The following is a 27739-nucleotide window of genomic DNA, read 5'->3' on the forward strand; positions in this document are numbered from 1 at the left end:
TGAAATGGACCAGAGACTCATCCACAAATCTATCTTTCCCGGGCACATAAATCTCTGAGAAACTATCTCTAAATAGTCAAGAATAGGCCGAATCTTTAAGAGACCGTCACAATCAGGGTGATCTTGTGGTCTTACTGTAGCATTCTAGACCATATGCAGCATCTGCTGCAAAGGCAAATATTGGTCTTGACTCATGGTTGCTACAAATATAGCAGTTGCCATCAAGGGACTAGTAGACCAATATAAAGATAGTGGTGGCTTTCTTAGCAATCCCATCAACAAAGTTAAATCCCATAACTACTTAATCTGATGGAGATTTGTGAGAGTCCACTCGCTAGCACTAGAGTAGGTCCCAAGTGTGGCTTTATTGTCCATCAAAAACTGTTCTACATACAAAGTGGTCGGCTCAACAATATCATCCAAAACACATCGTCAATAAACCGGTGGAAACGGAATGCCAGGCAAAGAGTTCTCTGTATTTACTCAGCACCCTGCAACACCACTAAAGACAGGCAAAATAGGCTGCACCATATTTGGGCGCAACCCAGGGAAGCCTTCCAGCCTCTGCCTACAATCCAGCTTGCTTTCGCTGCACTACTGGAATACCAGTGCCCTCCTCTAAAAGTGGCACAATAGTGGATTCATCATCAGATGATTCCTCTTGGACTGAAAAATCACGGCCCTGATCTTCAACTTGATCCTCTGCCTCCGAATCAGAGTCCGTCTCAGAACGATATTTTAGGCAGATTCAAAAAGCAAACCAACGATCTGCAGTCCAGGTCGGGCAGCCATAATGCTTACTAATCAAACACAACAGCAATAAACAACACTGTGGCAAATTTGAACTCAACAAACTGTGGCTGTATCAAACAGTACATAGAACTTTTGACCCATAATCTAAAAAACAGGCAACGCAATGAATTTTATACCCAAAATAATACCGCTCACTTGCCACAGACAACTAGACTGAGGACCAACTCCACATACTCTGCACAGACACAGCAAGTACCAACAATATCCCACTACAAAGGAAAAACAAAAGAAAATTGCACACAATGCATATCTTGCACAGATCCAAACTGAATTTGACTCAGTAAAACAGAAGCTGAATATGCTGCAATCATTATAACAGTTAAAAGAACAAGTATTTGCAATGCAATAGGACTCGCATTTACGGGAGACCTATTGCATTGCAAACGGGAGTGCGTGGGCGAGAAGGCACAACAATGCCATCATCAAGATGGCCGCCGGGTAGGAGCTCCTCGTCGGAGCTCCGAGTGCTTGGGATTCCAATTTTGGATTTAATCCCTGTTAGCACTCAGTATCCCGGGTATCCGTAGTTACGCAACGGAATGTAACTACAACAGTAACTCCAGTAACTGGAACATATTCTTATCGGCGCGGGAGAGGACCTAATCGCCCCCGCCTTTACCGGACACCGGGCTGCTACTGTCCATCGCAGGCGCCTAGAACGGACGGCTGACTGCCTGGAGCTTGCAAGGGTGCTGACCGGAGCCTGCAGGGGAGAACAGATTGGGACCAGAGACACCCGCTGTGAGCCTACTGGGGCGCGGACTGAAGCCGGCAGGGGATTCCAGACTGGGATCGAGACATCCGCTGTGAGCCTGCTGGGGCGCTGACCGGAGCCAACAGGGGATACCAGACTGTGACCAGAGACGCCCCTCGTGAGGGACTGCGAGAGAGCTGCCCTCTTGCTGCGTGGCGGTTCTGCCCGGATTCTTGCGGCGCCCATTGGAGAGTGGGCGCTCAGGCTCGGTGGGGTCGACTGAGCTGGCCCCCAACCACAACAGATGGCGGGAACCGGCTGATGGGGCGCTGACCGGAGCCAGCAGGGGATGCCTGACCGCTGACTGGGAGCAGAGACGCCCCCTGTGAGGATCTGCGAGGGAGCTGTGAGGATCTGCGAGGGAGCTGCCCTCATATTGCTCGGCGGATTCTACCCGGGCTCATGCGGTAAGAGTGGAGTCCCGAGGCTAAAGGCGAGGAAAGCGGGAGACACACGACATCGCCTAGCGAGGCGGGAAGGGTTGCAGCGTAGGAGCTCTGGATTTGCGGGCAACAGCGAGGTTCCTTCGGCAGACGTGACTCCCGGTGGCCCCCCTCTCATGCTGCTGCAAGGGCCATAGGAGCGGACCTGCGGACCTACAGCCTTCTTGCGGTGCTGGCGGGGACCGAGGATCGGGCATGGGGTCTTGCACGCAGCCTGCCAGTAGTTCACCGCATCTTGCTTGCCTCACCTCTTGCCTAGACCCTGGATGCCTGCAAAGCGTGATATCGGCAATAATACTGCAATCTCAACTCTAAGGCGCCACAGAGCTGAAAATAACCATAAGGTATTTTATTTACTCCACTCGTCTCATATTTTTAAACCGCCATTGTTCATAAGGGCAGGGGTCACTAACTGAAACCATAAATCTCTGCCTGTACTTCCAGACGCCCACGAGGCTCCTCTGCATAACTCCTCCACACAGGTCCATCAAAATAGAGATAAGACTCCCTCCCAGAAGGCCCTTCCATGCTCTCAAAGCAAGAACAACAAACAGAGGACTACTGTCTCCGACTCCCCTTCTTGGCGGTCACTTTAGACTGATCTTTCTCAGTGGCGGCCATCATGGACTAGTCAATCTCACTATTGGAGCATGACCTGAGAACCGGACACATAGACTAAGTTCCACTACCGCGCACCTTACTTAGCCTATATCGACACGCTCTTGTGATAGTGTCTGCCTTCTATTGCAGCATTTTTACATCTATTTTGTTTTTATGCAATTGTTTTTTACCTGTAATGCACCGACTGCTACATCATATATTCTTGGATGCTCACAGTGTACAACGATTTGTTTCTTATGTATTGGTCCTATAACCTGTTGTCATGTAATTGTTTTTACCTGTAACGCACCGACTGCTACCTCATATATTCTTGGGTGCTCACAGTGTACAACTATTTGGTTTTACGTATTGGTCCTATAACCTGTTTTTATGTAATTGTTTTACCTGTAACGCACTGATTACTACCTCATATATTTTTAGGTGCTCATAATCTACAACTATCTGTTTTTATGTATTGGTATTATAACCTGTAATGCACCGACTGCTACCTCATATTTACTTATGGGTGCTCACTAGTATCACCTGGTACATTTAACTCCTGTACTGCAACATTTGCTACCGCATATATCTTTTGGTTGCTCGCTAATGTCACTTGCGATTCATGTGACTTACTGTTGCTGTTGTATTTTGCTCCAGTATACTGACAGCACCATACAGCTACCTGTATTCGGTACATTTAGTCAAACTGCACCCGTTTAACTTTTAATTCTTAACCTCCTGTAATGCACCGATGACTCAATTCACCGCCATCCCCTTCACCCCGGACTCCACTACCCTCACCCGCAACCACACCCCCTCCCCACGCACCAATCCTCAGAACTACACACATACCATTAACACTCATCTCTCTCCCGACATCACAGCTCCCACCCACACTGCTCTCACCCACAACCCCACCCCTTCCCCTCCTACCAACTCTCAGACCTCCACACATACCATTAACACCCCTCTGTCCCCTGACACAACAGCTCTCACCCACTCTCCTCTCTCCCCTGACATCACCCTCAACACCACCCCTTCCCCTTCGACCAACCCTCGGACCTCCACACATACCATTAACACTCCTCTCTCCCCTGACATCACAGCTCCCACCCACACTCCTCTCTCCCCTGACAGCACCCTCAACTCTGCCTCTACCAACCCTCGGACCTCTACACACTCCATAAACACTCCTCGCTCCCCTGACATCACAGCTCCCACCCACACTCCTCTCTCCCCTGACATCACAGCTCCCACCCACAACCTAGCTCAGCTCCGGAACGACACACACAACGACAATTCCCACCCTTTATCCCCTCCCATCCTCAGCCCCCACTACCCTCTGACTAAATACGCAGAACACACTTCCTCTCTCTACTTAACTCCCCCACCTCTCAACAGGTCCACCATCAATCCCACTTCCCCCCCCCCCCCCACTCTCAGTCCTCACTGCCATTACTGCACCCCCACCACCACTAACTTACACCCAGCCTCCACCCTGCTCTCTCCGCCCTCCACCAACCCCCTCTCTACCTCATCCATACCGCCCCCGCCCAAACTCTCTCTCCTCCCTAACTCCGGCCCGTACATGGACACTGACACAATGGAGCCCTGCACGAACACCAGCCTACCCCCCCTCCTGCTCGCTAATTCACGGGTCAGTCATGCACCTCTGATCCCCGCTCCCACCGCCATCGCATACCCCACGCTGGACAAGATCATGGCCACCCTCATCCAGGTCAAAGAAGAACTGCACATCATCAAAGAACTTCTCTGCACAAACCCCATACAACTCTCACCCAACTCAACCCAACCCACCAAGTAGTTCAAGTGTACTAATTACACTTGAACCACTACTTCGGACTCTTAAAGAATATGCACAGACCTTACTCCCTGCTCGACCTCTTTGTTTATCTGTATTATCTGTATTTTTGATCTACATCGATTTGTGCTGTTAGCTTTACTGACTTAGCTGTTTGATTAGGATCTTGTACTCTCTCTATGTAAAGCGCTCTGATATCTGCAAAGATCTTGTTCGCGCTATATAAAACTTTCAAAATAAATAAATAAATAAATCATGGGAGTGCATGGGCGAGAAGGCACAGACTGCGGGAGGGGCGAGAGACTGCGGGAGGGGGGAGAAGGCAGCCTTATTAATGAAAATAGTACTCGCAATCTAAATAACACATGCCGTGCAACACTTGAAGTAAAGGGGCCAGTAGCCATGGAAGGATACAAATGACGGCATGACCATAATAAGGAGGGACTAAAGAGCCTCATAATGAATCAGACGGCAGCATTTTCCAAAAGACAATGACACGAGCCAATTAAAAACATGGGCGGAGCTTCTACTCCATACTCGTTACTGCATGCCTCGCAAAGCATGTGCGCTGCACCTATAGGCTCGAGCTAAAAAAAAATCTGTGTCGCGCAAGGCAATGATACTCATTTGAAGTAAACAATACACAAAAAGTGTTATTACCAAATGCATCCAACAAAACTAACTGCAGCTCTATCAATGCCGAAAGTGCAACTAGGTGTCGCCGCCAAGGAAATCAAAAGCTATACCTACATTAAAAAGAAGAAATAAAACATTAAGTTGACAACTGCAAATGAGACAAATAAAACAGTTAACACCCTTGGGTGATTTGTGCACTATATCAACATAAATGAGCATAACATAAAACACAATGAAGTCTGTCTCTGGGGGCAGCTCAGCGTCTCAACCATCCTATCTGCCCCCAAAGGGGGCACAAAACAAAGGGAGTGCCCCATACTCCTGCCACCGGCCAGACTTAAGCCAATCACCAGTTTACACACACCACCAGTCAATTGTTAGCCAACCAGCCAGGCACATGCCAGTCCACACACCACCAGCCAGAGGCCAGTTCACCACACAAAAACGTGTTCCCTGGTGTCTAGTGGTTTCTGCCACCACCATGGGCAAATAGACCTACACAAATATCTGTTCTGCTAAAAGCTGGGAACTGAAAACAAAGGACGTGTTTGCAATACTGGGAAGCGCCCCTTGCGTAAGGGGCTGCTTCCCCGATATCTATAAATACAAATTCCAACACATCTAGAGTTTTCGGCTCTCCATGGGGATAGATCGGCCGATATGAGCGGGGACTGGCGGACACAGGCAAATATTTTTGAAAGGCTCCACAACATGCATAAATTACAAAATCCATAGTGGCGAGTAGTCCCCTCACCCCCGCCTCCAACCAGAGGGTAGAGTGGCCTAAAATATGGCCACTCTGTCCCTTAGGGGGAAATTAACAGGACAAACATGTCTAACTATTTCTAGGAAGTGACTCTTGTCTAAGGGTGCGGGTAGGGGTTACAGGCAAAACATGTTTCATTGTTTTATGGGGGGTGACCCATACCCGAGTGCCCAACCTGATTGCCTAAATAAAATTCCCTGAAGTCTAGTGGAAACCTCCCGAGGATACAAGGCCTGAACATATTTCCCTGGATTGTGGAGCAACCCTTGCTGAAAGGGTCGCCCTCTCCCATATCAAAGTATTTATTTCCCAAATGTCAACTGGCTTTACAACCCCCCTCCCACACGTGATCACGCAGCAGTAATGACGAGGGATTAAGGAAAAACTCTTTCCTTTACCCAGTGTCTATTCTGCTCCCGATCCGATTTCCCACCCAACCCCACAGACAAGAGGACATACCAGAACGTTGTACACACCTGAAATGCTGGAAGCAAATGGCTTTCAGCGCGTACACACCATTCCTATTGATGACGTCGGAGCACCATTAGATCACTTGGGGGAGAGGTTGGGATAGAAGAGCTTCTGCTGCCATCCCTACTGGGGGGCATTTGGTGACACCAGTGCTTTCTTCGTAGGTGGATAATAGGACATGTTGGGCACATTCTCGGCACCGGCACGGAGGACGTACCTAGCACATCTTTAGCACACAAGGAGTTGAGCATTTGTCTTCCACAGATTAAACCACCTGAGTGGTTTATCGCTGAGTAGAAGAATAGCGAGTTGCAAAAAGTTGGGGTGGTAACAATCAATACAGAGCAGTAACTGGCTACGGCAAGCAATGTCATGCCAAGTATGGAAATGCATTAACACACATTTATAGAATGTTAAAGCAAATAGCCAAGACTTGACTGTCCTTTTAATTTGTCAAGTGGCCCTCCATCTCTTTGAACTGAAGTAGGGAGTTCTGAAGAGCTACAAGCTTGAAGATATCACTCTGCTCTGTAGTACATCTATACTTTCCGTTTCTAAGCAATTCTCTTGGCAGATGTTTCATTCATTGATAAGAAGCTGCCATTCACAGTGCTAGGGTCAACTTCACTCTGTACACCTTTTATTTTGAGAAGGGTTTTTTAAAGCAATTACTGTGGGGTTACAGCACTGATTGAAAAAGAAATGTCTCATGGTGACAAACCAGTCTAATAGTTGATTTATGCCTTATTGTGATATAAGAAACTTTTTTTTCTTTCCAGTCTCGACGATATGATTCAAGGACAACTATTTTCTCCCCTGAAGGTAGGTGGATTGTACATTGGTAATAAGTAACCTAATTGTCAATTTGTCCTCTGAGAGGTTTGGGTCATTGTAGAATAAGCATTTTGTTTGGTGATTTGAGCCACATAAAGTATAACAACTGTGTTGGTATTTTGAGTCTGTGTTTTCAACCTTTTATGCTGCTCTTGTAAACTTACATGTATACATGAAACAGTGCAGCACCATTCTTCCACAGGGAACCTTGGTACAAGGTAAAAGTACGTGTGCAGTGGTCCCAAGGAAATCATTCACACGAAATGTATTTAATTTGATACATGGTTACATATCCATATCAATAACACTCCTTGTTGTGTTGTCCCTCAATTGTCCCTTTCCCTGGTTACGTTTCCTTCCACTGCCTGCATTTCTTCACTATTGGAATGTTCAAATTGGAGATTATATAAAATGTTGAAGGGCCTCTTGTCAGATGCTATGCGTGGCTAGACTGAAGACCAGGGCACAAGTCCTAAAAAAAAAGAAGTGGGGGGACGCTGTCACCGGAAGTGACGTCACAAAAGGTGGCTTGGACCATCTGGCTCATTGCCTCCCGTCGCTCACCCCTTCGATGCGATTGCATTTGAGAAGCCAGCGCGTGTGCAGCGTGCTGTGAGCTCCGATCTCGTCCCAGAGAGGCCAAAGAGTGAAGTTCAGCTGTTTGGCAGGGGGGACGCCCCCCCCGTAAAATAAGTGGGGGGACGCCGTCCACCCGCGTGGTACCCCGTCTCGAGCCCTGCTGAAGACATCTATTTCTAGTACTTAATAAAGAAACTTACCTGTGATCCTCGTGGCCAGTGGCGGTTTCTCACCAAGGGCGTCGGGGCTCCGCCCCAGTTACATTGAAAAAAGTGTTCACTGCTCAAATTGCAATTAATTAAAAAAAATACCCGTGTTTTTATGTCTTCTCTTTCAATATATTATAATCATTACAGTGAACACAGACAGGGCACTGTCTGCCCCAGAAGCCCCTCACCGTATTACCCGCGCCGTGACAGTGGGCATAGTGAAGTCTGGATGTCACGTGAGGTGACTGACGCTCCTTGCAGTGTTTGCCGGCTGAGAACCTCACAGCCCTGAAGGCTGTGATGTCATCAGCTCGGCAAAGACTGAGCTTCAAGGCCCAGTCTCCACCCCCTGAAGGCGTGAAGGTAGAGTTAGCCCCGGCGTTTCAACTCCAAGCCCGGGATCGCTCACCCTCCACGTCAATCAGGGAGTGGAGACTGTCACCCATCCCTTTCCCAACTCATTACAGGGCGTGGTGTGACCCACCCTGTGACGAGTTGGGAAAGGGGTGTGGCAGGCGGGAAGCAGAGGATTTGAGTCTGCGCAGACTCGACATCACACTGCTTCCCGCGTTGTGTGTTTGCACTCGGTGGCGTAACTCTCTGGAAGAAGCAAAGGAAGTCATTTACACCATCATCAACTCCAGCAAGAGCTAGACTGGCATGGACTGCAGAGATGACTCTGACTCGAGTCCCGAGACAGTCCAGCTCCAGGCTGTAGAAGTAGGTCAGCCCTAATATTGCTCTGAAGTGAAGAGAATATGTTTTTTATCCTTACTTGTCTGAGAATGCAACCTTGATGCGTTGATTTCGAAGATAACACTCATTGCTATTTTAAAACCTAGCGACAGCAGTGCAGCTAGTCAGGAGTGAGTGAGTTGACCAGGCAGCGCAAGTAAGGCCCAAGCGGGCGTTAATTAAAAGACAGTTTCGATCCTGGCCTGTACCCTGCCTTGAAACAAATATGCCGTTTCTGGCCATCAGATATTCGACCACAGGGATAGCACGTAACTCAATGAATGGGGATTGAGGCATGGGGAGGGACAAGAGTGATCGATGCAGCAGCGGGTTAAAGGCTACGGCGCGCGGGCAGCTGCAGGTGAAAGCAAGGTCAAAGAATGGAAACGAAGATCGGATGGGGAGTGCTTTAATTTATTAATCATTCTTGGGCTAAAACGGACTGACGTGCGAAGGTTTACAGTAGCAGACAAAAGAGCGAAAAAAATGAACTCACTGAAATATTTGATTCATTCAGTGTGTGCGCGTTTAATGTGTGAGATTGCTTTACATACTGATGTTAAAGATGTGAATAAATACGTTTTCAAAAGTGCAATGGTAGGCGCTAAATGTGGGCCACTATTATTTTAGTTCCGGCTTATTTTCTTTCCAAGTCCAACCCTGTGTATTATTATTTGAGACTATAGAGGTTTTTTTTTTTTCTCACAGATTTGTAGGAAACTCCTTCCTCATAATTACACAAAAATGGGTGCAATCACACTCATGGTATGCTACTAAGGCCATTATCGGAAGCTAGTTTCAAATGTTCCTCTTTCCTGGAACCGAAGACAGCATCTCGGAGCTGGCTGTATATATATATATGCCTCACTTTAAGAATAAATCGTAGTAGAATTGCATAAATCTTGCAATTTCTGAAAGTTTTTGTTTTGTGATTTGCAGTGTACTCTCCAAAAAACGTTTTGCACATTTTTTGTAATTTTTTGTTTACCACCCAACAAAAAGTAGCATAATTCCAGCCACTTCTTTGGACAACATATACATCCCGAAATTTAGAAGGTGTGTGTGGGCTTCATGAAATAATGACTTACTATAACTGTTTATTATTGCTTTATTAGCCTTCCCACATTCACCACCCATCAGACAGGCTGTCATCAAAATTAATAAATGACTTGCTGCTTACAGAATGCAATCTGCAGCAGACAGATGAATACGCTCAAGACAGTGTATTTCCTCTTTTGGGCCTTGCCCTGCAGTTCTAGACTTTGCTGGGGCACAATCTTGTATTTCTAAAACTTGCAATCTATTGTTCGGGGGACTGGGTGGTCAGCTGCCTGTCTAAAGGCAGGTGAGCAGTTAAGTGGAAAACTAAAGTAAATGCTGTCCACGCAGACTTTTTTGGCTGCATGTGTGCAGTCCTAGACTGAAAGATCAGGGTGAAAAGAGAATTTCATGAAGGAGAGGCTTTCATTCAAAATGGAGCTCAAGCCTGGCTGTCTTTATCAGTATCCTGATGGACCTCTTGTAGTTAATGGTGGCCATACAATCTCTGAGTTACAAGTATGGAAAATCGCTGAATGCACTCATTAAGCTGAACTTAGCATACTTGTGCGATTAACCTCTATCAATGCAGTGGTGCAAAAAATGTACTATTGTCCTTTACTCTGACTCAAGATACGTGGCACTTAGTAGAGCTCTATTTTGCTACAACTAGAGAGCTCCGTTATTTTTCCACAAACTCACTCTTGCGTATACCTTTAGCACGCTAACTGTTTATTCCACCACATATCCATTGCAGATAGGTAACTGAGAATATTATGACAGTGGTCAAGGTTTGTCGCCTATCCAATAGCATCATCTAAGCTACTTTCCAGTAGTATCATACTTTCCACTTATTGAGTCATTATCACAATGATATAATTGTGCACATAGTACAAGAAAGATTAATTCTGATATTTGCATTTACTGTTTGTATACAGTAATATGCATAGTTTATTTAGAAAGCAGCAGAAAACAATTTGAATAAAAATGTACAAGTTGTAGGAATATAAGTAGACCCCATGTCACCAGTGACAGTGTTGTAAACCTCAGCTTTCATTTAACAACTGAATACATTCAAGAGTGTAGTCTTCTATCTCATCACTGCTACTGAAATACCAGATTACTGTGGTTTGTAAATAAAAGCCCATGATCTGAGCACTGTGTTTTTGGTGACATATAGTTTCATGGTGGCCCTAATTAGGCATCTACATAACCACATGCACTTTACTCTTCACAGTCAAAAAGGAGGTGACGGTTGGTCTAGGCTGGGACGCCCCTGGGTAGCCAACGCGCTTTACAAATCATCAATACAATACAATACAATACAATACAATCCTCGTTTTTGACTGGGAAGATTAAAGTGCATGTGTTCTAAAATTTGCTTGAAATTACACCATTTGCCCACTCATTTTTAGGTTTCGAAACCTGGTGAGGGGCGAAGCCCCTCCCAGATCGAAATCTATTGTTTTCAATAGTGAGGTTAGGACAGCCTCTGTTTCCAATTGGCTAGCTCCATAAATGGAGACTAGCCATTGGGAGACAGAGGCTGTCAATCGCGCTTTCTCACAAACGCGATTCGGGGGCGTTTCTGAGACTTTTTTTAAGCCCCGCCCCTTTGTCCCGGGCCGCGCTGTCATTGGCTGCCGGCCCGGGACACCCCCGTGATGTCATTCCCCGGGCCGCGCTGTGATTGGCTAGCCGGCCCGGGACCTGACTTGTTTTTAACATGGCGCCAGCTTTATTCACAGTGACACAATACCTATAATGTGCACGGCCGCCCGAATACTTTTATATTTGTATGTATTCATTAATAATTATTGCTGTTCAGCATAGCTCAATCCGATTAGTAAAGCCAATCCGTCTCAAAGGCGAGGTCTATTAGCCTTGTTAGTTCTTGTTGTGATTGTTGTTACATGAGAAATATTTACAATCGATGCAAAATTCTTGAAAGGAGAAAGTTGTTCCTTCTCAGCGAATAAAAGTTATTATCTCTGAAGACACTCGTTCAACATACGGGTGATACAGGCTCGAATACTAAGCAGAAGCGCTAAATCCAGTGACGAGGCTGAAGCCATGAAACGTGGTCTGCCTAATGCGCATGCGCTGTAGCAGGTTTCCTTCCTTCGAGCCGCTGGACGCTGGTTAAGGTTTTGAATAGTTGAAAATTAAATGTGTTAGTTTGTGATCATTCTAAAGAGCTACCGAGGGGGCAGTATAGTTCTTTGTCTTAACAGGTGTCAGAATTGAGGCAAGTCGGCACTTTTACTTGTTTACTTTTGTTCTGGATTAAGTGACAGCATAGTTTTCTGTTGGGCTACAGGCGGTGTAAAAGATGCCTGGTGATGATCTGTTTATCCTCACGGGCAAGAGGGAAAACGTGACAAAAAACGCCAACTACATTCCTCATAATATGAGCGTCTACGTTGAGCTTCACTTAATATATGGGGCTCAGAGTGGAGCATTTGTAGGTGGGGAATTAGCTCAGATGGTAGAGCGCTCGCTTAGCATGCGAGAGGTAGCGGGATCGATGCCCGCATTCTCCACATGAACTGTTTTGTAAGCGTTTCCGTTTCCCAAATATATAATTTAGGAAGAATATTATTTCATGGACATGTACAGTTAGAAGCAAACAAGAGTAAACTAAGTTTGCCAAACACGAACATAAACAGTTATTTGATCACAACAGAGCAAGTGCATGAAGCTCTGTAAATGTTTATATCAATTTGAATTGAAATTTTCAGCACTAGAATTTGATTTGCATAACCACGACCCTGTCTCTGCTATTCTCTTTCACAGTCCAGCTTCCATGTACACAAACATTTTAGACCAGTTCCAGAATGAAAAGAGGGGGACTTCTGTCGTAGTAGTTAATTTCCATTAAAGCGGGTTTGCAACCCACGTGCCATGTGCAGGGTGGCGGGCATGCCAGAAGCCAAAAACGATCTTAAAGATGTTAGACACAGCTATAATTTTAGGCTCCCTATTTAAAACATTTACACATAGCAAGTGTTAAAATTACATCTTAATAGAAAAAAGACTAGAAAACAATGTTTTTGGAGTTATAAAATTATTTTCACCAGTCATAGGGTACACTTCTGTAATGCCACGGGGCTCTTGGTAGGATTGCCACCTGGCCGGTATTTTAATCCTATCGCTTGCATTTTTATGGCCATATGAGAAGAAAAAAACACAGCCGCACCGGTGTTATTGCACATTGTCAACAAATACCGCACTCAACCTTACTGCTTACCTTACTGGCCTTACTGCTCCGAAACAATACTTAATAAACAAATGTTGTACTGAAAGGGAGTGTTCAAGGAGTCCCAAAAATATTTTTGTAGAAGGTTCAACATGTTGATATTGAAGCATTTACTTGATAACCTTTTCCGTTGCTTTGTATTTCCAATACTTGTGGCTACCCATGACGTCTTCCCAGGGGTCAGCCACCTTTAGTTTTGGCCACTCATGGCTGTGCTAACTTTTAGTCCACAATGCGAAACTTGCAAGTAGGAGAGTGTTAACACTCGAGCTCAAATGGTAACTTTTTAAAATGTATATATCCCAAAAAATACTGAAGCGATTTACATCAAACCAAAATAACATGTTCTCGACAAAATAAAAATGTTATACCGCCGCGGCCAGGGCGACTGACGCTGGAATCTGGGGATCACGGTTCGATCCCCGGCTCCGGCGGCAGATTAGCCCAGCACCATGTGACTCTGGACAATAGCTTGCTTAATCTTCCCGACGGCCCCCAGCGCCTAGAGACCCTTACGGGTGATTGTGCGCTTTACAAATGTGGATTATTATACCAAGTTTGGTATACATCTGTGCAGCTGTTTGGACTATGGGAGCTATAACTGGTATGCTTGTTTTATTGCCTGCCCCCCGTTATATTTTTTTGCTTGTGGACTGATCTTTAAAAACTTTTTTAAATGGTTATATCTCACAAGCTACTGAACGGATATGTGTAGAGTTCTATTTCAGTGACAAGTTTGGTGAAACTCTGTTCAGTAATTTGAACTGTAGATGAAAGCAACATTTCCTGTCGGACCTAAAATAGGAAAAAACTAGTTTTTTTTTGTCACTCCTTAACTTTTATTTACCTGTGGACAGATGTATATGAATCATAGCATGCAGAAGCTTAGCTGACAGTTAGTAGACTGACAAGTTTCGTGGTAATCCTTCCATGGGGTCAAAAGTTATAGGTAAATCAAAAAATGCCTATTCAAAGGAAAGTGAGACGGAACCATAATTACCCATTGGAGACCATCACTGTATAATATACATAATAAACATATGCATACACTTATTGCTATAAAAAAATATTAAGATTATGGTTAGGACCATGGCTTAAAGTGGAATGAAAAAACTGGGTGGTCTCTCAAAGGGGCATGGCCGAAATCGTTAAGGGTGTGATTTAAACACACATAAGCTAAAAATCTATGCTAAGAATAGTGTGCCCCCAAACTAGTATTGTGCTGCTTCTGTCATTGCATCCAGGTATATAACACAAGTAACCTTTACACCAACAAGAAGCCAGAACTATTGGATTTGTCAATGGTTGTTACTTGCTAAGAAAAATAAGCAACAACTATGGCTTTGTTTTATAGAATATTGAAAATGCTTCAGTTCTGAAACGATGAGACTGAAAGTACTATCTCTGAAGTTACATCAAAGTCAGTGAAAGGTGATACTGCTGCAGAGTTAAGATTTTTTTTTCCACCTGGGGGTGAGAGCAAAAACGGAAAGCCCAATAGGGACACGTCTCAGCGTCTGCTTTTTAGAATTTCTGGTGCTCAGCATCCGCTGGACCCGGCCCACTTAATGCCCTGGTTATGACCCAGAAAACTAAGAATTTTGGTAGATGTTGTTAGCTGTGCAATGCCTCCCCTCAAAATCACTTCTCAAGCCCGTCACAAACCATGCATCCTGAACCCCGTCTGCTGTAGGTTTTGTGACTATGCCAAGTACTAGCTGGTCCAAGTAGGCACAGGGCAGTGTGGCTAATACTCCTTCCTAAAGACGTGAGAGAACCAAAAAAGGGTAAGAGCGGGACGCTGGAACAATGGCCCTCTCAATATATATGTATATACATGTGGAGTGGCCCACATTATTAATTAGTTCTAATATTACCAATGGTTTGCAAATTTTTAAAGATGCTTTAAACTGGGCATATTTCCTCAGTGTCTTAAAAAGTAGATTTTGTGCCTGTAAACCAGAGAAGAGGTCTATCTGCTGTCAGCTTCCAAACTGGCCATAAATCAGCAAGTTGAGTTTCTGCCAGATGTGGTTTTTCCGCCAGCACCAGGCTAGATGCCAATGACCTTAAGTTTCACTTTCCCCACTATCGGTATGGATCATACCAATAGTGGGGGGAAGTGTGTATGGACCTACAAGATGCAACACCCCAAGTGCCATTGGGTATCTACCTGGATTGGAAGCAAGCCAGCCTTAAGACGTGGTTTGATACCTACGCATTTAAGCATTCATTCTTTTTAGGTTTCGCCTGGCGTCCGCTGCGCAGCAGCGTTCGCGCAGGCGAAATCTGTTGATCTACACTATGTGGCAATGTCCCGCCTTAGTCTACCATTGGCTAGCTCCATAAATGGAGACTAGCCATTGGCAGACATTGTTGTCCGTCACTCTTTCCCCCGTCCGGACGCGAATCGGGGGCGTTCCCGTGCCTTTTTTAAGTCCCGCCCCCTTTTTTCGTCACCCGCCCCTTTTTTCGTCACCGCATTTTGTTTTTCCAATAGTTCCAGTACTTTCCAATAGTTCAACTGCTTTACAGTTTTTACGCAGTATTTGTTCATCTGTGTTCTCCGATTCCCTAGAGTACATAGATTCGGCCTCTGCGCTTTCTTTTACAGCGGTTTAACAGTCCACGCTATTTGGTGTCGGTGCGAGCTGTGTTTAGCTCGGTAGTTCTGGAAAGGCGTTCCCTGTGCTTTTATGGAAACCAGATGCCTATATTTGCTTGAGAAAAACCAGATTGTGCAACGTGTATATTTCATTCATTAAAAAACAGTTGCGTATTATTCTCTGTGAGGAACTTGTCCTGCCTCTGCCACCTTTAAAGCAATCGATCACCCAGATGACACGGATTCATCCGTGCAGCTTCTAGCCACTGGGGGATTCCCCGCCAGCCCCGTAGCACACTACGTGCTTACTTGCACGTCTCTCGTCATTTTCCCCGTGGTTTTCACTAGTGTTTAACCTGTTCCTCTGCTATCCGTCACTTTGTATCACCAGAAGGCTGCAGTTATCGTGTTCTTCAGGTACGTCTAACATACGCTCAGCTTCTACCGAAGCCTTTCCATCTCAGCTTATCACCAGCCTTAGTATTGAACGTTTGGCAGCTTTTTATTATTATTATTTTTTTTCGCCTTATCGGCCCTCGTTTGTACTGAGTTTTGTGCTTCCCGCCCATACGCCATGTCTACCGGTGTCTAACTTGGCCCGGTTACCGCCTGTATTCTTTCCTAAAATACCTTGTACATCCCGTGTCGTGCTTATCATAGGAGGCGCCCCATGCCTCATGCACAGACCTAAGACTTCCTCTTATCCCACAGGCCAGGAGGCTTACACCACTAGTCGGGCCCTCTTACTTTGGCCCACCAGCGTGTTACAATATACCGCGCACACATCTAGTTTCCTTACAGCACACGATCTCTGCCTCCTTGATGCGCCCAGTTTTTGATAATCGCCATTGCACTACTGCGCACCGCCTCCCCTGCGTATTATAGCTTACGAAGATTACTCAAATCACAGGGCTTTGCCCTTCTATTATGTGCTTATTATGATCGGTTTGAACATACGGGGCTTTCTCTCACTGTATTTTTCATGCGCAAACTCTGCTTTCCTGAATGCGTGTAATTATTGTTTTTCGTATCCCACTGTTATGTGCCGCCCTGCCCCCCCCCCTGTTTTCCTATTATGGCAGCTAAAATTAGTTTTAAATGACAGGGCTTTGTCCTTCTATTATATGCCGGTTTCTTTCATTACAATTGATTTTACATACGGGGCTTTCACTCTTTGTGTAGTCCGGTACACCACTTTACCCTTCACTTTTTGCTCCCTCTCCCATATTCCTCTTGCTCCACGTGCTTTTTCGGCATCCAAACCTCACCCGGCCCACCCCCTCCCTTATCCCACTTCCTGCTTGTTTTAACAAGATGATAACTACAGCCTTTGGAAAGGGCTCCGAGCTATAACGCGACTCCGGCTTCAGATCAACGTGTTTCTCTCGTGAACTGTGTAACCCTTGCACAGTGGCTCGCACTGACATGCATATTATAGCTATTGTTAACATATGGTAATGAGGGTTTCTAGAGTGCTAATAAGAGAGGTCACTGCACAGGGAATGACAGCGTGAAACACACGAGCATCCAGCCAAGCACATGATAATGGGGGGTACGTTTATTGTGCCTTTTCTACTTTTTTTTATCTTTCTCACTCTTGGTATTTCACTCCCCTTTTGACTTCTTCACTCGAATTTCTCGATTTCATCTCATTGTCTTTCTTTCCTTTCCTCTGGCCCTCTTCTCTCTCCTTCTCTTTTTTTCCACCTCTTTATCCTTTGCCATTTCATATATACGAAAAACGCATCGACATGAACAATTTCATAACAGTATCGCGTTTCACATCGAACCTGTGGCAGTGGTTTCTTCCGCTGTAACAAAGAGATGTTCCTACCATTACCCAATTTAATGATACGTCATTTATCACCCTCGTCTGGATGAAAGGCCGACATGCCGTGCAGAGCTTGGACCCGGGCCTGCAGGTCGCACCAAATGCCCTAATCTATTGCTTAACTCGCCAAGCCGCCCAGAAGTAAACAAGTTACCACTGGCCTTCAAAAATATTCATTTTATTTCTGGCATTTGAAACCGAAGGAGCTACTTCGGCCCTCAAAAAGTAATTTAACTTCCAAACGTAATCAAGCTACGTCTGGTCTTTACCAGCACTCAAGTTATTTCGGAGTTTTATATTTCAGTTACTTATGTCCTCTGGGTGGAAAATGTTTTTGTCTTCCCTTTTTCAAAGTATTTACTTTCCTCCGGCCTCACTCTATCTATCCCATCTATCTATCTAATCTATCTAATCTATCCTATCTATCTATCTATCTATCTATCTATCTATCGCCCTCACTCTATCTATCTATCTATCTATTGCCCTCACTCTATCTATCTATCGCCCTCACTCTATCTATCTATCTATCGCCCTCACTCTGTCTATCTATCTATCTATCGCCCTCACTCTATCTATCACCCTCACTCTATCTATCGCCCTCACTCTATCTATCTATCTATCGCCCTCACTCTATCTATCTATATATCTATCGCCTCACTCATCGATCTATCTATCTATCCCCCTCACTCTATCTATCTATCACCCTCACTCTATCTATCTCTTTCGATCTATCGCCCTCACTCTATCTATCGCCATCACTCTATCTATCTATCGCCATCACTCTATCTATCTATCGCCCTCACTCTATCTATCGCCCTCACTCTATGTATCTGTCTATCTATCGTCCTCACTCTATCGCCCTCACTCTATCTATCTATCGCCCTCACTCTATCTATCTATCGCCCTCACTCTTATCTATCGCCCTCACTCTATCTATCTATCGCCCTCACTCTATCTATCTATCGCCCTCACTCCATCTATCTATCGCCCTCCCTCTATCTATGAATTGCCCTCCCTCTATCTATCCATCGCCCTCACTCTATCTATCTATCGCACTCACTCTCTCTATCTATCGCATCACCACAGCATCACTCAGCACCACCACAGCATCACTCAAGGGCACCATAACATCACTCAGGGGCACAACGGCATCAATCTGTGCAACCATTCAACAACTGATTCAAATATGTTCTCTCAATGTTTCAAGCTTTATTACAAATGTCACAAAAAGATGTTAGTATTTCACTTCTGTTCTTGGATTTTCGTCACAATAAAATACACTGAACATAATGTTCACAAAAGTTATTTACAAAACTTTAAGCAATTGCCATTATAAATTACAATAACTTTGATTTAAGTATTAATTAAAAAAAATTAAAAGCCATTGTTATTTGTAATATCAATACGTCTAAGTAACGTAAATGCAACACATATTGCATTACTAATGCTATAGGTGTCACATTTGCGAAAGTTAAAACTATTGGCATTGTAAATGACAAAGATATTAATTTCGCTATTTTGAAAACCAACACATAAATAAAAAAATTGTCATTTACAATACCAATAGCTCAAACTTTCCTAATGCGAGACCTATTGCATTGCAAATGCTTGTTCAAAATGTTCTCATGGGGAGAACCTCCGAGCCCTCCTTAGGTCGTTCAGGCTTGCTTGCTACGCTCTCTTGCCGCAGTGTGCTCCACCACTAATTTTACGCCACCCCAGTTTCAAATGTCACCAGCCGCCACTGCTCGTGGCATTTTTAGGTCTCGCCTGTCGATGCGCATGCGCATCGAGCAAGCGAGACTATAGGGGCTCATCCAGACTTTATCTAACTTGCAAGGAATCGTGGCGATTCCTTGCAGTGCCCGTGACTTTTAAGCTCAATGCGCATGTGCATTGAGCTTAAAAGCGCGTGCACATGCACCCAGCCGCCTACTCTCTCTCTCAGCCTTCCCACAACTCCGCCCCCTCACTACTTGATTGCACGGCCGCTAGGCCGTGCCTCCCCTACTCTCCTCCCCCCTCCTCCTCTCCTCCCATGCCTGCCTGCCTCAACTCTCCGCCTCCCGCCCCCTCCCCCTAGTTTACAACGGATGCATGCAAACATGTTTTTTCAGATTGCAACGTTATTTTAATATTATATTATAATCTCTATATGTCATACTTACATGGGCAGGTAAATCCCCAGGAAGTACAGTGCCCGGTGGGTTAGTGTCCCTGAACGAAATGCCAACCGTACGGATATATAAACCGACTTCCTGGGTCGCAGGGCCGGACCCGGAGAGCGAAAATGTGTGTGGCTATGAGCCTGAGGACGCTGCTGGAATGAAACTTACTTCTCTGAGCATCGGGTTAAACTCCGAGGTCACGCGCCTCGGGCTGTCTCTGCCCCGACGAGCTGGGACACGTGTGCTTCAGACCCTGAATGCCCCGGACACGCTACGGGAGTCTCCCCTCCTCCCACCCTCCCAAGAAGCAGGTCCCTAAATTGTTCAGACCCCGAGACCTCCTGGGCATGTCTCACGGGGTCTCTCCCTCAACAAACAAGAAACGCGTGTGGTTCAGACCCTGAGAGCCGCAAACACGCAGCTAAGTGCCCCCTCCCCCAGCAAGCTGTTTCACTGAGGGTTCAGACCCTGAGCCAACCCCCCCCCCCCCCCTCCAGCCCCCCCCAAAAGTAACACCTTTGCTTGATTTCGGGTCCTCCGCAGAGAGGGGCCGGTGCTTACCTCGCCCTGTGCCCGGCTCAGGCTCCTGGGGTCGGCACTCGCTCCCTGCCTGGGACTCTCCGCCGGGCTCGACTGGCACAGCTCGGACAGGGCTGCAGCCTCGGTGGCGTGCCCCCTCCCGCCCCTGCACAGCCCCCGGGCTCCGCTGTGACACTGAGCGCACTGCTCACCTGACTGACGGACAGCCCCCGCCTCCACTGACTGACTGACACAGCTCCGGGACACAGCTTTCAGCAGCGCCTCGTCCTCTTCAGAGGCACAGCTCTTCTTTCAGCAGCACCTCGTCCTCTTCACAGCCACAGCTCTCAGCAGCGCCTCGTCCTCTTCAGAGGCACAGCTCCCCGCCTCCACTAACTGCCTGCCACAGCTCTCAGCAGCGCCTCGTCCTCTTCACAGCAACAGCTCTCAGCAGCGCCTCGTCCTCTTCACAGCCACAGCTCTCAGCAGCGCCTCGTCCTCTTCAGAGACACAGCCCCCGCCTCCACTGACTGACTGACACAGCTCCGGGACACAGCTCTCAGCAGCGCCTCGTCCTCTTCACAGCAACAGCTCTCAGCAGCGCCTCGTCCTCTTCACAGCCACAGCTCCCAGCAGCTCCTCGTCCTCTTCAGAGGCACAGCTCCTCGTCCTCTTCAGAGGCACAGCTCCTCTTTCAGCAGCACCTCACTCTCTTCACAGCCACAGCTCCAATTTCAGCAGAACCTTGGTCTCTTCACAGCTCCAATTTCAGGAGAACCTTGTTCTCTTCACAGCCACAGCTCCAATTTCAGCATCATCTCATCCTCTTACCAGCCATCGTCTCAACTTTCAGCGGCACCCCATTCGCTTGCTAACCCACTGCTCGACTTCAGAAGCATTTGCCGTCGCCCCGACCCCACAGCTGCAGTTTCAGCACCACCTAGCCACAGCTCTAAATTTGGTAGCACCTCATCGACCCCCAGGCTACAGCTCCAGATTTAGCAGCACCTCGCCCTCATCAGGAGTCACAGCTCCAGTTCAGCACCGACCCACAGCTCTCCAATTTTAGCAGCAGCTCCCCCAAACCACAGCTCCAGTTTCAGCAGCACCTCGCCACCCTACTGAGCCACAGCAACTGGATAGCAGCACTCCCCTCCCCCGAGCCACACCTCCAGCCTCAGCAGCACATCACCCTTCTCCCAACATCGTCTCAACCTGGTCCGGATCCGGGTCAAGAGCACCCCACCGTGACCCTCAGCAGCACCTCACCCTGACCCTCAGCAGCACCTCACCCTGACCCTCAGCTCCAGTTTCAGCAGCTAGAAACTCGATCTTCTCCGGTTCCACAGCTCCACTACCAGCAGCGCCTAACCCTATTCCCAGTCCACAGCTCCACTCCCAGCAGCACCCGCCCTATTCCCAGTTCACAGCTCCACTACCAGCAGCGCTCCCTTCTTTTCCCAGTCCACAGCTCCACTCCCAGCAGCACCCGCCCTATTCCCAGTTCACAGCTCCACTTCCAGCAGCGCTCCCTTCTCTTCCCAGCCCACAGCTCCACTCCCAGCAGTCCCAGCAGCCCCACCCTCCTCCCAGTCCACAGCTCTACTCCCAGCAGCCCCGCCTCTTCCAAGTCCACAGCTCTACTCCCAGCAGCCCCGCCCCACCTCCACTTTGTTGTCTAGTTGGCAGACTCAGCTGAGAGGCCAACAACTGAATGGGTGCATGCAATAGGTCTCGGAGCATTTGAGTTAGAGCTTTTAGATTTGTTTATGGCTTTTTTTCTTTGTAATTCTTTAGCATTGCCTACAGGAAACAAAAATGCTAAAGATAAAAAAAAAAAACCATAAACAATTCTAAAAGCACAAACTCTAATGCTGCGAGACCTATTGCATTTCCAATGCTTGTTCTTCATTGGCGATGAGACTGGGATACCACGCGGGCAGTTCTGGGGCTTCACCCCTGTAGTTCCGCCTCCTCGCCATTACAGAGACGCTCTGAATGGAGTATTAAGAAGGCTTCCAGAACCGAAGCTGTCCTCTATCAACAGAACTCCTGGTGTTTTAACTGAAGTTGCTGTATCCCCTTGCTTTAAGAAAGCTTTCCTGCGGTAATACCGTTGTCTGTCCTCGGCTGTGTTGGTGTTGTGTTACTCTTGATGGGACTCGTGTCCTTCAGGCAGTCACCCGCTCTAGTCTCATCTTTATGGTGCCTCAGTGATGCATGTTGGTGACCGTCATGTCCGTGCACAGCATTTGGTCATGTGGTTTGGCACCGCTGGGTAGTTGGGCAGCTGGTGCACGTCATCTTTGTGAGTATTATTCACGTGTCTGCACAGCAAGCCGGTAATTTTCAGCAAACCGCATCATAAGAGATCGTCTCGTCTACAAGTAAGTTATTCAAATCACCTGGAAGAAGTTCTTCATTAGCAAATTATTTCTGTGGATCGGACTACACAGGAATTCCTTTCTATCTCCGTTTTGTCAATTCTAATTGCACAACACTGACTGGTTGCGATGTGCTATTGCACATTTGTTCAACTGTAACCTTGTCTACTGTGTAGCAACAGCGCCATCTACTGGCTTTAATTCAACAGAATATAAGACGGCTTCAAATACAATTGAAGAAATAATAAACATCTGGCTGGCAATCTTCAGCAGCGATCGGCATCCTATTTTCTGACTGCTCGCAGCTACTCACTGCTCATGACCGGTGGGTCGGCTCTGCAGTGGTCAGAGTGCTGGAACGTACCATCCATGTGAGTGTACCTGGCGCAGGATCTGTGTGATATCATGTGTGGATTTCCTTGTGAACCCACACGCAATTTGTGTTCATGCTCCACTCTTGGCCATCAGTGTCAATCTTTCTGGGCATTTCCTGTCCTTCTGCAAACTGCTGGGGCATTCCTGTCTGTTGGGGTATACCCATGAGGGTCACACTCTTACCATTGTGGTGGCGCTGCTACCTCTGCCCTAGATCCCTCGTCTGTGCGGGCAGAGCAGTGCAATGATGTGTCACGGCCCTCGAGATTCTGATTGCCCCTCGCAATTCCTTATCGAGAATCTACCATCCTTGGGGAAGACATCCCCTCATACCACCCTCTCCTCTACCTTTCACTCCTGATTGCATACTCCAGCCCCCCTCCCAGTCTCCAGATCCATGTGATTATAGCTTCATTTTTTGTAATGATAGAAACAAGACTGGTTCAGTTATTATTATACAACCCTCCGTTTAGGAGCTCGAACATAAATTTTGAGTCCTTTAATTTAATCTATGTATTTCTCACTGGGTGGTTATTCTTGTGATTGATGCTGTTTTAGCAGTTACCTTTCCCTTTCTCTAACCATTTAATTCCATAGACCTACTCTTTTTTTACTTGTGCTACTTTGTGACAACATCTCCATTCCCTGTTGGAATCTCATCGACACTTCTGCTTTAACTATGAGGTATTTTATTAGTTAGCGTTATTCTGAATCTCCGGACTTCATGCTAAAGCCACTAGAGCCAAAGTACTTACCAGAGGTCAAAAAAGCAAAATCACCCATGGGGGTAATCCCTTGGCAGAGATCTAACAAGCAATTATATCCTACATCAAAAAGAGGGCGCAGAGGCATAATGAGGGAGGCTGAGGAGGAAGGTAACTGCCTAGCGATTGACACCTTAACTACTGCCAAAGAGTCTCCCCAGTATCTCAACCCCCCTGCAGACTGACGACAGCAAAGAGTTTTGGGCAAAAATGAATGAGGTTAGATCAAGCTTATTGAACCCCCTGATGCAAAATTTATCCAGGCTGGTAGCGAGCATAGAAAAATTAGAAAGAAAAGCTTGCAAGCATTGTACACCCAAACCAGGAGGGTCAGAGGAGCCAGCAATGCCACATGAGTACCCAGCCTGCTCAGCAGCACCAGGCTACTATGTCGCATTGCAGCACTAAGAACGCTCAGTATAATGGGCCTAGTAGCTGTCCAAATGATCTCCCCAGAATTGCTGATTCCGGCCCAGTGTTCGCACCCCTCACTGCCCCATTGTATTCCTACTCCTACAACAGCAATTGGGTAGCAAATGGGAGGCAAAACGATATGGTACATACACAAACTATGATCCAAGAAAGGTTGTTGTATATTCAAAAAGCCTAAACCCCAAATAGGTTTAATAAAGCACGTATGACGGAAATGCAGTTGCATAGCAGCCAAGGACAACATAATATGCCAGCGAGAGTAATGACAGGTGCTAACACACTACATTTACCCCCAGATGCAACACCATACACCACAGCTTTCCAAACTTTTCATGTTGGTGACGCACCTTTTTGTGAAACAAATTTCAGGGACACGGTAAGGCGAGGAAGCGCAGCGAGCGAGCCCGAACCACCTATGATGGGTTCGGGGGACACACACACACACACGCACACACACCCCCCAAACCTCCCTCCCTCCCCCCCACACACACACCCCAAACCTCCCCACACACCCCAAACCTCCCTCCCCCCACACACACACACACACACACACACACACACAAACCTCCTCACACCCACCCCCACACCCCCCCCACACACACACACCCACCCCCCCACCCCCACCCCCACCCCCCCCACACCCCCCACACACCCCCACACACCCCCCCACACACCCCCGCACACACCCCCGCACACACCCCCGCACACACCCCCACACACCCCCCACACCCCCCCCACACACACACACACCCACACACACAACCCCCCACGCACACAACCACCCCCACACCCCACCACACACACACCCCCACACACCCCCACCCCCCACACACACCCCCACACACCCCCACCCCCCACACACACACCCCCCACACACACACCGCCCCCACCCCCACCCCCACACACACACACACACCCCACACCCCCACCCCCACACACACACACACCCCACACCCCCACACACACCCCACACCCCCACACACAACCCCCACACACACACCCCACCCCCCACACACACACCCCACACCCCCCCACACCCCCCCCACACACACCCACCCCCCCCACCCCCCACACACACCCCCACCCCCCACACACACCCCCACCCCCCACACACACACCCACCCCCCACACACACACCCACCCCCCACACACACCCACCCCCACACACACCCACCCCCCACACACACCCACCCCCCACACACACCCACCCCCCACACACACCCACCCCCCACACACACACACACCCCCCACACACACCCCCCACACACAACCCCCACACACAACCCCCCCACACACAACCCCCCACACACAACCCCCACACACAACCCCCCACACACAACCCCCCACACACAACCCCCCACACAACCCCCACACACACAACCCCCCACACACAACCCCCCACACACAACCCCCCACACACAACCCCCCACACACAACCCCCCCCACACACAACCCCCCCCACACACACCCCCCCCACACACAAACCCCCCCACACACAAACCCCCCCCACACACACACCCCCCCCCACACACAACCCCCCCACACACACAACCACCCCACACACACAACCACCCCACACACACAACCACCCCACACACAACCACCCCACACACAACCACCCCACACACACAACCACCCCACACACACAACCACCCCACACACAACCACCCCACACACACAACCACCCCACACACACACCCCACACACACACACAACCCCCCCACACACACAACCCCCCCACACACACAACCCCCCACACACACAACCACCCCACACACACAACCACCCCACACACACAACCACCCCACACACACAACCACCCCACACACACAACCACCCCACACACACAACCACCCCCCACACACACACACACACACACACAACCCCCCACACACACACAACCCCACACACACACACACAACCCCCCACACACACACACAACCCCCCACACACACACACAACCCCACACACACACACACAACCCCACACACACACAACCCCACACACACACAACCCCCCACACACACAACCCCACACACACACAACCCCCCACACACACAACCCCCCACACACACAACCCCACACACACACAACCCCACACACAACCCCACACACACACAACCCCACACACACACAACCCCACACACACACAACCCCACACACACACAACCCCACACACACACAACCCCACACACACACAACCCCACACACACACAACCCCACACACACACAACCCCACACACACACAACCCCACACACACACAACCCCACACACACACAACCCCACACACACACAACCCCACACACACAACCCCACACACACAACCCCACACACACAACCCCACACACACAACCCCACACACACAACCCCACACACACAACCCCACACACACACAACCCCACACGCACCCCCACACACCCCCCCACACACACCCCCACACACCCCCACACACACCCCCACACACCCCCACACACACCCCCACACACACCCCCACACACACCCCCACACACACCCCCACACACACCCCCACACACACCCCCCACACACACACTCCCCCCACACACACACACAACCCCCCCCACACACCACCCCCCACACACAACCCCCCCACACACAACCCCCCCCACACACAACCCCCCCCACACACAAACACCCCCCACACACACACAAACACCCCCCACACACACACACACACACACACACACACACACACAACCACCAATCTTTGGTCCCTTTTCCTTTCCCTCCCAGCGTTCGTCACTATTGGAAATGATCCAATTGAAGCTCATATAGAATGTCTAAGTGCTTCGTGACAGATGCCCTGCGTGGCGAGACTAAAACCTATCTCGTGTACTTAATAAAGAAACGTACCTGTCATCCTGATGGCAACATTCGTCATTACTTGCCTAATAACGTCTGTATGCAATTAAATGGTTTAGTTTTCAGAGAGGCTTTACTTTACTCCGAGCAAGACTAAGACCCCTCCTCTGCAAGCAGATGATTATATCCGTACCAAACCAATCTGTTCTTCAACCATTTTCTTCCTGCCAATGTTACTAAAAACGAAACTAGTGTATGAGACTTGCGAAGATGTTCAAGCTTTGTTCAGGAAAACTAAAGCACTTTTGAACCCTTGTCTCCAATTTAAAGGCTTTGGGCAAAGAGTTTCTCAGCTGTTCTTAGCGTCAAAAGACATTGGAATACACACGTTAAGGTGATGGTTGGCCATTCTCTAGAAACATTAAGAAAACTCTCCAAACACCACCCAAGTATACACAGTAGAGGGTATTACTCTGTTTATACTCCTCACAGAGGATATAGAGAAAATCCAAAAAAACACTCCTGGGACAAGGCAGCGGGTCAGGGTACCTATTAGTGATGTAGAGTTGCATACCTGAGATTCATCCAATGATTGTTGAGCCTTTGGCATTGGTATCTGGAATGTCACTCAACCTACTTACTCTTGAATATTATGACGGTGGACTACCAGTGTAAGTAACTGTGCGAACTTTTTTTTCCACTGTAGGTCGCTTGTATCAGGTGGAATATGCCATGGAAGCTATTGGACATGCTGGAACGTGTCTTGGGATATTAGCAAATGATGGCGTTCTTCTAGCTGCAGAGAGACGCAACATTCATAAGCTTCTTGATGAAGTATTCTTTTCAGAAAAAATATACAAGCTTAATAAGTAAGTCATTTG

General features: G+C 47.8%; 1 protein-coding gene and 1 non-coding gene across 3 annotated transcripts in view; both read left to right on the forward strand.

Annotated features, from left to right (window-relative positions):
- PSMA4 (proteasome 20S subunit alpha 4) overlaps window positions 1-27739 on the forward strand; it is a 162434-nt gene that overhangs the window by 26658 nt on the left and 108037 nt on the right. For both annotated transcript variants that reach the window (XM_078669740.1, XM_078669746.1), the window contains exons 3-4: window positions 7085-7127; window positions 27565-27727. In XM_078669740.1, the coding sequence (XP_078525866.1) occupies window positions 7085-7127; window positions 27565-27727 (206 nt within the window). The remainder of the gene's footprint in view (window positions 1-7084; window positions 7128-27564; window positions 27728-27739) is intronic.
- On the forward strand, window positions 12171-12243 carry TRNAA-AGC (transfer RNA alanine (anticodon AGC)). The gene has a single exon. It is a non-coding gene; the product is annotated as a tRNA-Ala (tRNA).

This window comes from Lissotriton helveticus, chromosome 1_2, assembly GCF_964261635.1.
Source record: "Lissotriton helveticus chromosome 1_2, aLisHel1.1, whole genome shotgun sequence".
NCBI classification, from domain to species: domain Eukaryota; kingdom Metazoa; phylum Chordata; class Amphibia; order Caudata; family Salamandridae; genus Lissotriton; species Lissotriton helveticus.